Source organism: Triticum aestivum, chromosome 2D, assembly GCF_018294505.1.
Source record: "Triticum aestivum cultivar Chinese Spring chromosome 2D, IWGSC CS RefSeq v2.1, whole genome shotgun sequence".
Taxonomy (NCBI): domain Eukaryota; kingdom Viridiplantae; phylum Streptophyta; class Magnoliopsida; order Poales; family Poaceae; genus Triticum; species Triticum aestivum.
The window spans coordinates 461,609,050-461,622,256 of NC_057799.1; the positions used below are offsets into that span (position 1 = coordinate 461,609,050).

Sequence of the window (13,207 nt, forward strand, 5' to 3'; positions counted from 1 at the left end):
TGTCCCATCTAGGCCTCCGTCTCGACGGAGCACAGTTGTTTCAACCCAGGAGTTTATAGAAGCCGCTCAGATATATGGATCTACATATCCAATCCCTGCTCTATAGAAGAAAAAAAACGTCAAAGAGGACCTTCAAATACTCAAAAGACTACGAGTATTGGTCGAATCCAGATAGGTCAATTGGAAGCCAAAACCAATCAAATCCAGCAAGATCCACCGGAGACACACACCACATGTTGTGAGCCATGCTCGATGCCATGTTTGGGACTCCGCATCACCACCCCGACGCCACGACCAATACACACAAAGCTCCGCCCAAATATGAAAGAATCCAAACAATGCAGACACTACCTCTCAGATCCAACACCAATATCAGAGAGAGACATCGCCTCGAAGGAAGATCAGGAGGAACCTTACTCTCCACACCACTGCCGTCATCGGAGCCAATGCCATGGACAAGCAAATACCGTAATTGAAACAAACTAGACTATCGGATGGACGCGGGGCAAGATCCCGGGGTTCCTTTCTGTCCCGCCACACGGAGCAGTCGGTGGAGGCGAGGGAACCCTGATGATGATGGTGTCCGGGTTTCGCTCTTTTCTCATGATGAGATCATGGTGCCTAGGTGAGGTGAAGCGTGTATAAAGATACCATATTCTACCATTTAGCGCAATCGACGGAATTTTCCGACCCTTGGATTTTTTTGGCATGTGTTTGAGTAAAAAAGATTCAACAAAGTAGGTCTGCTACAACCTAAAAGGCGTCCATTAGAAAAATATATATTTCTATGGACAATTTTGTTATGTGATTCCTCTAGTATATTTGAAAAAACATGGTATGATCGCATGCACATCCTATCCATATGAACACATTTGAGATAATGAGTCGATAAATCTTGAGATCGCCTTGATCCTCTCCCCCTGGTTCACAACCAATGGCTCAACTAGAAAGGGTTCGACCGGTGCATGAATTGGGCCAGTGCATGGAATATGTTCTCTATGCCTAGTACGCATATGATTCATTTAGTATTTACTGAGCTTTTTGTCCCCATTTTTTAGCTAATCGCATGTTAGGAGACATCATTGTTTGCTAAAAATGTGTCTACTACTTTTTTAGTTGCATCTTCGAAAAAAATCGCAAAATTGGAAATAATTTATTTTCTATAGTACTCTTTAACTGTTTTTTTTTTGCTTTTGTTTTGTCAACTGCAGAAACCACCACTAGAAATCTTGTCAATCACCATTTGGCATGACTGGCGGGCTACATCACAAACGGTGAGACAACTCAACAATGAAATCCCGTCAATCGCTGTTCAGCCAACAATGAAAGAAAAGATGGATGGTGGGTTTTTGCGATTTACTCCGATGCGCAACAAGCAAAGGAAAGTACACGTGCCGTGTAAAAACTATAAAAACTGATCTCTCCGTCTCAAAATAAGTGTCGTTGATTTAATATAGCTATAGTACTAACTTTACACTAATCAGTGACATTTATTTTGAGACGAAGAAAATACGAACCAGACGCAGTAATAAAGAGTTAAAACACGTCTCCATCAGCAGTTACTAGCTGCCGTAGCCAGAAGCGAGATCTTTGTTTCAGACACAACCTCTGCCGCGGCAAAATCTGGTTGAAGCGAAGCGGTAAAACTTGCGCAGGGAGAGTGATCTCCCGTCCCGTGGCTGGAACGGCCAACGCCCCGCCGAGTCACCATTCATGAATCGGGGAGAGGTTGGCCGCTGTCCAGCGAGCGAGCCCAGCCCTCCTTCTCTACGCAAACACGGCACAGGTGGTCCTGCATACCGGCTGGCTTCCAAGGATAATAAAAACTACCCCTCCCTACGCTCTCACACTGCCTCCCTCCGGGCTACGTCCACCCGGCGCCTCCGCCGGTCTCCTCTCCTCGTGTTTATTTATACACACACACGCACACCTTTCTCCCTAGCCACCACTCACCACTCGGAGCGATAGCCGAGGAAGGAAGATCAAACGACGAAGCAAAGCAAGCAGCGAGCGAGCGAGCGTCGGCATCACGGGCATGGGGGAGCAGGGCACCAGCGGCAGCGAGGGAGGCGGCAGCATGGTGGAGGCACAGGCGCCGGCCAAGAAGGGCGACGGCCGCGCCGCCGACCCGCGGCTCCAGGGCATTTCCGACGCCATCCGCGTCGTCCCGCACTTCCCCAAGCCAGGTCCGTCCATCCCCCGTGCGAAACCATTTTTAGCTACACACGCTGGGGAGTACTACTAATTGACCACGCGCATACTAGCTGAGTAGCTGACTGAGGATCGTGTCTGGTGCTCTGGTCGTGCAGGGATCATGTTCAACGACATCACGGCGCTGCTGCTGCGGCCGGGCGTGTTCAAGGACGCCGTGGACATGTTCGTGGAGCGCTACCGCGGCATGGGCATCGCGGCCGTCGCAGGTAAGATTATCACCCTTATCCGCTCTCTAGTCAATCATGGAGTGCAGGCAGGAGCCATGTGCCGTCCACGCGCGCGCTCTGGTGCCGGCCCGTGCGTCTTTGTTTAATGGCGCTGGGAGCGCGCCGTTGGCTCGGCGCGCTGGTGCTGTGGAATATACTACCGCCGCCGGCCAGGCCTGCTACTAGCTGCGTCTTCGGGCCAGATAATTCCTGCCCCCTTTGTCTCCCCCGCTCCGCTCTGCCGGTGATCAGGTCATCACCACCGCACCACATTACTGTAGTGTACTCGTAGGAGTAACTCTTGTTTTCAGATAACAGAACAGTAGCCGCAGTACGAGGTAGCAACAGTATTGATACGCGCGCACGTACACGCACACGTACGTGTCTTCCTCATCAGTTCACCGTCTGGTCCAGAGAGCAGAGCAATTACACCCAGGGGCCAATGCCGCCACGCTGGGAAGAAGAGGAGGAAGAAGAGTCGTCCATGGATGGATCGAAGCCAATTCAATTGGAATAGTCTCTGCACGCGCATGTGGGATGTGTCCTCGCGCTGTCGTCGTATGGTACTAGGACTACGATGGTCCCTGCAGCCGAACGAACGTCCCGGACGGACGCCAGCGCGCGCCGGCCGGCCCCGTCGCGCCACTTGTACGGCCCGCGGTGATCGAGCAGGGCCAGCGGCATCGCCTGTACCTGTAGTACGTGTTCAATGCCCGGGTCACAGGGGGCGTGCATGTAGCCGGCAGGCGATTCGGGGGAGATCGCGCGGGGACCGTGATCACCTGATCGGACGGCCGTGGTCGATCGCGCACATGCGGTGTCGTCCCGTCCTCGCGTTCGCGCGTACGCTTGCTGGCCTGGCTCGGTACCTCTGCTGGTACAAGAGTACAGCGATCTGGTTAACTCCGCTGTTTGGTGCGCCTGGCTTATGTCAGCACCTAATGCCATCGTGACGTTATTACGTGTACGTACCCTAGCCATGCTAAATACGTATACGGCGAACAATGAATGATGACCCCGGCTGTATGTATTTCGTGGTTATGCCTGCAGTATCTGTACGCTTCTCTGATCTGTTCATGTTATATGACTGGCATCTTGTGCTGCTACTAGGCATTGAAGCAAGAGGATTCATATTTGGCCCGGCGATCGCGCTAGCCATCGGGGCCAAATTCATACCGCTGCGCAAACCCGGCAAACTCCCAGGTAATCTGATCTCCACCCTGCACTTGCAGATCATTCTCATCTCAGCTGTGACAAGGGTGATTCCATAGGCGCTGATATCAAATGATGTACCAATGGGTACTGAATCTCTGAGCACATTAACCATGTCGATTCCTGAAAAGTTTCATTCATTCAGAGCAGCTTCATCAAATGTTGTTACCATATTAAGGAAACAAATCGTTACTAGTAGTAGTTTCCAAAATGTGCTAATTTTGCTATACAAACCATTAATGAAGGTGAGGTGATTTCCGAGACTTATACACTCGAGTATGGGACGGATTGCTTGGAGATGCATGTTGGAGCCGTCGAGCCCGGCGATCGTGTGGTGGTGGTGGATGATCTGGTTGCAACCGGTGGGACGCTTTCTGCAGCTATAAAACTTCTTGGTGAGCCCCTCCCTCTTCTTCTCTTCTCTCTACATGAAATGTGAATAATCCTTTAATACAAGACTCAACTTGGAGCTTGTGCTACACTAGTACTATAGCAGTAGTCCAGTAAATAAATGGAAGGGGGATAAGTAAGTCAAATGATGTGTGATGCTGACACGGAATAATCTCTCATAGTCTTGCCAAAAAAGACACATCGAGTATCATGCAGTGTAGCCACTTAAGCATCTCAACAGCTTAGTGATAAGTGACAACATGTAGTAGAGTAGAGGACCATCATGTTTTATTGACAAGAAGCAAAGTTTGCCCGTGAGCGTGACAAATTCCTGTTTGAAAGATAAGCCCTATATATGGGGGTGGCTACTAGCTAATTGCATAAAGGTGTGGCTTTGATGCGACTGGACGCATAATTTCCATCTTTCCATGCTACCAAGAGGAAACTTTGTAGATAACTATGAAGCGTTCACGCCACAGAGAGACGAGGAGTTCTAATTACATGTCTTGCTCAATCATATGAATATATCATGAGCTAACAACATGAAAATGTCTTTTGACTAATATTTCTATGATTGATGCAATTATTTGCATTCCAGAACGTGCCGCAGCTGACGTTGTTGAGTGTGCATGCCTCATCGGACTCCCTAAGTTTAAGGTACGCAAGGCCTAAGGTGAAACAACCCTAGCTAAAAAGTTACTACTACAAGTATTGCACTAGTATGTGACTAGGACAGATGAATGAGAGAACAATGAACAAAATAAGCACTGAGCTGACATGTTACTAAACTTACCTGTGACCAGCTTATGTAGAAGAATCCTAATTGCAAACCCTTGCAGGGCTTCCATATTTTACCTACATGAATACATCAACCTAGGCTTATAGGTTCTCCTCTTTGAACATACTTGCTGTAAATTGAACATATCAGGGATTGTGAGAAAAATTGGAAGATTGTGTTTGTAAAATATACCACTAGTAGAAACACTACATGCATACTCCCCGCCCCCCCCCCCCCCCCCCCCCCGACACATTTCATTAATTTTACCATGGCATCAAGAATATACATTATTTTAAATCTAGCAAATCAATTTAATACATGGAAAACACATATTTCCAAGAGAGGCATGGCCCAGCTGCCCTTTCAAATTTATCAATTTTGTATATTCTGCAGGATTTCTACAAGCTCGATGGAAAGCCAGTTTACATACTGGTGGAGTCCCGCAAATAAAATGTAAAATGATGATGATTGATCAGGCAAGTGTTCATAGTCTCATGGTTGAAATATCGCCCAGTAGTCTTTGTTAATCTTTTTTCAACATATTATGCAGCACCGCTAGGTTTGTCAATTAACAAACTCATGTTCTTGTACAAATACACTGCTACAAATTCACAGCCGCGGGAGTAAATGATATGATCCAATATCCATGCTACCCATTCTGTAAACGTATAATTTCTTCGGTAACCTTTGTTAAGTAGAGACAAATCACAACTTCACTAGGCATCACTTATAAATAGATGCTTGGTTACTTCGTTTAGAAGTTCCACATTAAGCTATTCTCTACAATCCACATTAAGCTAATCTCCACAATCCACATTAAGCTGTTTAGTCTAATAATCCAGAGGTTTTATATACACTAATTCTGGCCTTGTTTCTTCTTCAGAAAAAGGATCACAGCTTCATTCGTTTGCAAGCGCGCATGGTGGATGTGTATTGATAACTCTGCAGTACACTGTTAGGGGCAGCTGCTATTGCTAAGTGTCTTTCTTGGTGGAGAGGGTGAGATAGATGAGATGTAGTCTTCCTAGCACTAGTTTTCCAGTAGTGGAGTATTTGATGAGAGCTTGTAGTTATTTCTGTCGGGAATCATCACCGTTAGCCGCAAAGAAAAGAACCATCCTGTTGTTCAGGTTCTTCTACGAGATTTTTCCTGTGTATCTCAGCATTAGTTTATTCCATTGTCTCTAAAATTGTGTGGTCGTAAGATTACAGTGCTAGTTACAACTATCCTTAAAAAATGAAAAAAAAATCTTAGAAAACGGAGTTACATCGGTAGTTTCTGAACTAAGCTATGAAAAAGAACAGCCTGGTTCAGGAGGTTTGATCAGTTCTTGTGAGCAAAATCTTGCCACGATACCGATCTTGGCACACCGGCGGAGCGCGGGAGCTGCTGCTGGGACGCCGATCTCGAAATGCCGGAGCCGGAAGGAGGCGTGAACTGCTGCTGCGATGCCGACCTCGGCATGTGGGCGGAGCAGAGCATCGGGGAGCTCGCCGTGTGGGGGTCACCGAACTGCTGGCACGAGACCGACCTCGGCATACCGCTGGCGCGGTGGAGCCGGCACCGGAAGGAGCCAGGATGGTCGGTGGGCGAGCAGATGCACTGCCCCTTCGCCTTCGCTGGCACCTTGGCCGCCGTGGCGGCGATCTTGGAAGCCATCTTCAGAGCTCCGGGTCTCTCTCGCGTTCCGGCCGAACTTGGAAGGTCGAATCTGTCGGCTGTTGTTGATACGACGCGTTTGTTTTAGTTGCGATTCCCACGGTGAATTTATAACGGAGTTGCAGGGTGGATTTTGAGTCGAATTCAGGTTCGTTACGATTCCATCAGAAACCGTGTCAGATGGGTTGCAAACCGAAACAAACTGACGGAGAAGTAGGACGCAAACTGAATGGAGAAACTTAACTGGTGATAGTTACATGACAGACAACTTACAAACCATCGATCTGACGATCTAATCTGTTGTACAATACGCTCGAACTCATCGATCAATAATCAAACAGAAGAACAAGGAAGTCGCGGGCGCGATCGATCGATCGGTCGACGGATCAGAGCATTGGAAGCATCATCTGGAGCAGGGGAGCCGGCCGGGACCGGCGGTGCCGCGCCTTGAACTTCCTGATGGCCGCCGTGAGCACCCTCCTCCACCCCTCCTGAAGAACCCAAGCCAACAGAAACCTCGTAACGCTAATGGCAGATTCGGGGAGCGAGCTCAAGCTTTGAGGGGTTCATGTGCAGGGAGCTACCTTGGTGGGGGCAGGCGATGGCAGCGGCGGCGACAAGTCCAGCTTCGCCCTGCCGGTGTCGTGGAGGTCGAGGAAAGAGCCGTCCCGCCGCAGCCGCCGGCGCCGCCACCTCGACCTGCTGCCGCCTCCGCCGGCAGCGTCCTTGAGCCTGCTCCCGGCCCTCGCCCGGCGCTTCAGCTTGGCGATGAGGAAGTCTCTGGAGCCGGAGGCCGGCGACTCGCTCGGGATCTTGTTGACCGGGGACCAGATGCCGCTCTGGCAGTAGTCGAAGTCGTAGGCGGAGGAGTCGGGGAACTTGCCGAGGAGGCCCCGCGACATGGACTGCTCAAGGTACTCCACCGTCACCACGCGCTCCACCACCAGCACCGGGGCGGCCGGGCTGCCGTTGTAGCCGCCGGCGTCCGTCTCGGCCGCGCTGTTCATCTTGGCTTAAGGCTCGTGAAGTGCTTGGAATTGAGAAGGAGCAGAGGGAAGGGGGAGCGTGGTGATCGGAGGAAGGGAGGGAAAGGGGTGGGAAATGGAGCAGATCGGTGGAAGTAACCGTTGCGGTGTCTGGCCGGGCACCCGACCGTTGGGATCTCGAGGGTTCGTGGCACTGATGAGTGGGGTCGGGAACTGCCTGCACCAAAGCTGATGTGTACGTCAAAGCTTGTCATTTGTTTTTCTTTTGCGACGAGTTTTTTTTTAGGTAATATCATCGGGAGTCATAGAACTTGCGTTCGATATTTGGTGCTAGAACTTTAAAAATACAGAATTGCAGTCATTTAAGTTGACTCAAGCGTGCACATACGGTCACAACATGCACGTGCAGGCGTATCCGCGTGTATGGCCCCACCCGTCTGTGAGTGCTGGCGCTCGGACCACACATTTTTTTTTGAAAGAACACCATTGTATTTTTTTATTCATGAAAAAAGCCGACCACAACTACGCCTCTTTTTCTTAAAAAAAACAAACCACTGTAATGGGCGAATTAACACAAAAACCGGGTACGCGTGGAATCAATCTCACGACCCACGCTTACAACACTGGCCAGAGCCACTCCACCAAACATTCACATGTCTACCGTTGATAACAAATACATATATGATCGGGTGTTATAAATATGTCTATTGTTTATAAATTTCAGTAATAAAAATAACGTTTAGAAATTCATGTGTTATAAATATTCATCCAAAGGAAATAACCTACTTTCAAAACTGTTCATGTATAATTTAAAATTTAAATTCTGATATGAATATTCAATCGTGTCTAATATTTAAATCATCTAAAATTTGAATATAAGTCATGAGTAAAAATAATATACAAGTGAATATTCATAAATATTTTAAATTCATAATTTTATATAATTTAAATGTAATCAGTGAATGTATAATTGTCTATGGATTTAGTAAACATATTTATTTAATAAAAAATTAATGTCCATATACTGCTCAACCATGGGGATTACAATCATACCGGTGTAGCAACTCAATCTCATTTGGTCCAGACCGTAGCCAACAGCTTTATATTTAAATGCTTTATTACTACTGATCATTTATTTGTGTAATAATTTTGAAACACAAATATTCAAACATAATTTTATTACTTAAGTTTTACAAATATCGTAAAAAGTATCTTAAATGTCTTTATTACTTCTGTTTTACTAAACATTTTTTTACAGAATACACAGGTTTATATTTAATTATTTTATTTACTAATAATCGTCTTTATGTATAATATTTTTGACGCAAATATTTGAACAAATTTTATACTTACATCTCTCTTCGTCCACGTCTTACATTATGAGACAAAGGGAGTACCTTTTTAGAATACTTATGTTTTAGAAATATACATAAAAAATGGTGCGTGCAAAATGGGCCATAGTGTCTGCAGCCTATGTAAGCTCCACATGCTTTTTCGTTCGTGCATATACATTTCCTATCAACTGTAGTTGCTAAAATTTTTTTTTATCAACTATAGACATGTGAACGTGTTTGGTGGAGTGGCTAAAGTGTCCAGTATTGTAAGCGTGGATCGCGAGGTTGATACCTGGCGCACTAATTTTTTGTGTTAATTTGCACAATACAGTGTTTTTTCTGTAAATAAAAAAATCAGAGGGGATTTTGTGAAAAATGCGTCGTGTGGTCGGCTTTTTCCGTGAATAAAAAATGCACGCATAGTTTTTGCAAAAATGCATCGTCCGAATGCCACCACTCACTGACAAGTGGGACCATACACACGGATACGCCTACATATGTATGTTGTGACCGTATGTGTACGCTTGAGTCAAGTTAAGTGACCGCAATTTCGTATTTTCAAAGTTCTAGCACCAAACTAAACATTGAGTGCAAGTTCTATGACTTCCGGTGATATTACCTCTTTTTTTTAACAATAATGCTAAACATATAAAGGTTTACATGCTTTTACACACTGACTAGGATCTTTTCAAACTAACTAACCTCTTCCCCTTATTTTCATGGGATGGGCCCCTTCTCCCCCTTAATCTCCAATCAAAACCCACCTTCATGTAAAAGCATATATCCTTTTGTACGTGTAGCATTACTCTTTTTTTAAGAGAGAGATTGGGGCGAAGTATTCCTGTTCTAAGGATTGCAAAATCTACATGATTTCTTAAATCATCAGACTTAGGGCCGGTTTGAAGTCTTCTAGCTCCACGCTTCACAAACTCCATGGATGAAATTGTGCAGGACACTTGGGCTCCGAGAAGCTGGATTCTCGAATCTATGCCTGATGACAGTGCAAAATCTTGGAGGAGCGTCGGCCCAGCTCCACAGTTATGGAAAGTTGCAGTTAGCCAATATTACAACCGAAGTGCCAACGCCAAGTCAAGCCAATCAAACCGGTACGCTCGCCCAAACATATTGCTCATCATTCCGTGCACTGAATCGGTACATGGGCTCCTTCCTTCGATGTCTATCCCAAACTGAATTGCCTTCCACCGGCCCAAATGGGCGCCCAACAACCTCTTAGCTGGGTTGCAACGCTGGGAGAAGCTACGCATGACGCCGGGCGCTTGGGAATCGCTAGGTGGAGCAAGAAGCTGGCTAGGGAAGCTCGATTTGTGAAGTTGGAGGAGATTAGCACAATTTCCAGCATCCATGGCCACAGCCGCCAGCGACGATGCCGACTCGGTGGCGCTCGTGTGGGGGCAGTAGGACACCAACGAGCAACGAGCTCACCATTGCCAGGGAGTCCTGGATACAGCTGCCCTGCAACATCTGTCGTTGGAGCCCAGCAAGTTGGAAAGTCAGAGGGGAAACCACGAGGAGGAGTTTGACCAACAAAACGTGGGCCGAGGATGAATCTAAGAATGGACCAGCGATAGGAGGAAGGAGAGGTCTTGTGTGTGGGTTTTGGTTACAAAGGCGGTTATGATGATTTCTCCGAATTGATTGAATCTGGGGAGGCAGGGACATGGACGAAGCGAAACACGGGAGCAATCCTTAAGGACTAGTGCCTTGGAGCCGCAATCATCGTCGGTGAACCCTTGAATCGATTCAAAGTTCCTGACACCATAACTCGCCGCCGCACATGCACAATAAGAAACTCTCACCTCACCACCTCAAGGAGATGGCAGGAATTTACGCCGGAGCTTTGTCGATTTCATCCAGATGGACGAACTCGAGGAGGATTGGAGCCCGAAATACTGACTCAACGAAGAAGCGTTGCCATCCGCCCAAAAGCCATCCCATGAGGACAAAAAAAAACGGTAACGCAAACTACTAGCCAGAGCAGAGGCACTGGGATTCTCTTCCCCACCACCGTCCGCCGGAGTGGCATGCAGAGGGGAGGCGAATCCACGGACTCGCTGATGGTGCTTGGAGGGGAGTTGTAAACACTAGCCGCTGCCAGGGAAAAGAACGCCGCGTCAAGTTGCAATATGAAAAGTGTAGACACAAGTCGCTGGAACCTTATGTTCATTTTAAGTACTATATATATAAGTATAGATTAAGCTTTTGTTCTATATGGTCACATAGTGAACAATTGACTATTACGCTTATTAGGTGGAATGGCTAGAGATACAACATTAATGTTTCAAAATATTGGAAAAAACTTGACTCCATCTGTTGTATAATGATGATACAATATGTCCGGAAAACTATATTAGAAAATCTCACAAAAAAGCAAAACATGTGTATGTCAATCTAATGGATTGTTTTTATAGCAGACCCTAACCAATAAATAACTATTGTGAAAGATGTCATTACATTTGTGTTAATATAATTTTGTCTTAATTTTACAAGCATATTTAATTATTACACACTGTTTGCAGCCGGCGTCCATGATTTTTTTCTCATGTTTAGTAACTGAGGGAACCTCTGCTCAAAAACAGAACTTGAGAGGAAACAATTATACTAGAAGTCACACAGTTACAGTAAAGATGGTATTTTAGATGCATCATCACCATTACATTACTAATCGTGAGTGGCTACCACCTTAATTACAAGCAAGCTGTGTGTGGGCGCGGACTACCAGCTATACCCAAGAAGGCTGTCGAGGTCTTGCGTTTCTTGATCCACCATGGCAGCGCCGGCGTCCAGACGGGCGAGCACGTGCTCGTCGGCGAGCAGCTCCGGGGTGAAGAGCTTCTTCCAGCCGGTGCACCATGCGACGGCCTCCCCGTACGACGGCTTCGCGGATTGCAGCCAGTGGCGCAGCGCGCTCTCCCATTTGTCGAAGAACTCCGCTTCTTCCAAGATCGACAGCACGTCTTTGGCGGGCAGGAGCGGCGCCCACAGCATCACCATGTGCAACGAGCTGTCCGTTTGCTTTGGGGGCGTGATCCTCAGCTCCCGCATCAGCCGTGTCAGCTCAGGCAGGATGTGGCGCCTGACGAAGATTTCCCAGTGCGCCGGGTCGAAGTAGTCTTTCCACGGCCAGACTATGTCGTGGCTGGCGCCGCTGATCTTGCTCTCCACGATGTCGTAGAGGCTCTCCGGCAGGTGGCCGATCAGGGGAATCCAGGGGCGCAGCCAATCGTCGCAGTCCGGGTCCCACGACGGGCGCCACTGTTGGGCTTCCATGGCGAGCCTCGGCGGGAGAACCTTGTCGACGATGTAGCGCACGGTGGAAGGAGGCAACGCCGCCTTCCACGCCCCTAGCGCGCGCTTCCCCTGGAGCACCTCTCCGGACTTGACGATGGCCGCCAGAGCGTCCGCCGTCTCCACGCTGCTGTCCCCTTGAAGTTGCATCTCTTGCAGCAGCGTCAGAGTCTTCTCGTGGCACTCTCGTTCCAGCCGCAGGGCTCCTGCGACAGCCTCCCACTCACGGCACTCGTCTAAGTCGCCTTCCACCGGCGACGGCGGCGGCGCGACCTGCAGGCCGTTGTCGTAAGGCTTGTCGCAATGTCCGATGCCGGCCCTGCGACGACGACGACGTGCGGCGGGTTGTATTGGGACGATGATGCCTTGGCCTTGTGCGCCAAGCCCGGAGCCGTCCTTGTAGTTCCAAAGCCGCATCATCTTGGCCACCGCTGGATTGGTGCACTTGTAGCTGCCCGGGGAGAGGGAGTCGTCGTCGTCCTTGTCGAGCAGCGCTCCGTTGAAGCTGGGTTGCAGTAGCGCCATGGTTGCCATGAGACGAGAGCGAACACCGTCGCTAGCTACTGGGATTCGATTCGCCGGCGTGCTGTTTGTTCGATCGGCTGACGCCTGTGAGAGTTGCGTACATATGGTATACGTAGGCAAGATTATATTAGGGGCCGCTAATTCGATTCCGTCCTGGAGACGAGCCTTCGACATTGAGCACGATTCCCTTTCTAACTCTCCAATAAGTATCCAATAAAAACTTCCGACCTCAGCTTGCCACTACTCGGAGTAAATAGCATAAAATTACCACTTTTCGTCCTATGGTTTCAAAAAACTACCACAAATTTGTTTGTGACTGATAACTGCCAGAATCGGCGTCGGCTGTTTCAAAAAACCCAAAACATCCGTGGCTAAGGAATTAAACCGGTTTATGACAGGTCGGGCCCGCACCTAAACGAACCGTTTGTTTGACCGTTCGTTTGACCGCTAACTTACATGTGGGTCCTACACGTAAGTTTTGTAAAAAAGCAATCGGTCCCTAGAATAATTTTAAAAAAGCAATCGTGTCCTTGGAATAATTTTAAAAAAGCAATCGGGTCCCTGGGAGGTCGTCCTGCAGCTTGCACGCCCGCACG

General features: G+C 48.0%; 3 protein-coding genes across 3 annotated transcripts; 1 reads left to right on the plus strand and 2 right to left on the minus strand.

Annotated features, from left to right (window-relative positions):
* The first annotated feature begins 1,789 nt into the window (after nt 1-1,789).
* On the plus strand, nt 1,790-6,017 carry LOC543100 (adenine phosphoribosyltransferase 2). Its single transcript, XM_044477403.1, has 7 exons — nt 1,790-2,186; nt 2,310-2,420; nt 3,531-3,623; nt 3,878-4,027; nt 4,621-4,679; nt 5,194-5,276; nt 5,684-6,017. The coding sequence occupies exons 1-6, from the start codon at nt 2,036-2,038 to the stop codon at nt 5,248-5,250; spliced, it is 621 nt and encodes a 206-aa protein (XP_044333338.1). The 5' UTR covers nt 1,790-2,035; the 3' UTR covers nt 5,251-5,276; nt 5,684-6,017.
* A 669-nt stretch (nt 6,018-6,686) lies between these two features.
* Nucleotides 6,687-7,552, minus strand: LOC123053826 (uncharacterized). Its single transcript, XM_044477404.1, has 2 exons — nt 7,045-7,552; nt 6,687-6,951 (listed from the first exon to the last, which is right to left on the minus strand). The coding sequence occupies exons 1-2, from the start codon at nt 7,465-7,467 to the stop codon at nt 6,847-6,849; spliced, it is 528 nt and encodes a 175-aa protein (XP_044333339.1). The 5' UTR covers nt 7,468-7,552; the 3' UTR covers nt 6,687-6,846.
* A 3,633-nt stretch (nt 7,553-11,185) lies between these two features.
* LOC123049575 (septin and tuftelin-interacting protein 1 homolog 1-like) lies at nt 11,186-12,692 on the minus strand. The gene has a single exon (XM_044472472.1). It carries the CDS (start codon nt 12,618-12,620, stop codon nt 11,514-11,516), a length of 1,107 nt encoding a protein of 368 aa, XP_044328407.1. The 5' UTR covers nt 12,621-12,692; the 3' UTR covers nt 11,186-11,513.
* Between the last annotated feature and the right edge of the window lie 515 nt (nt 12,693-13,207).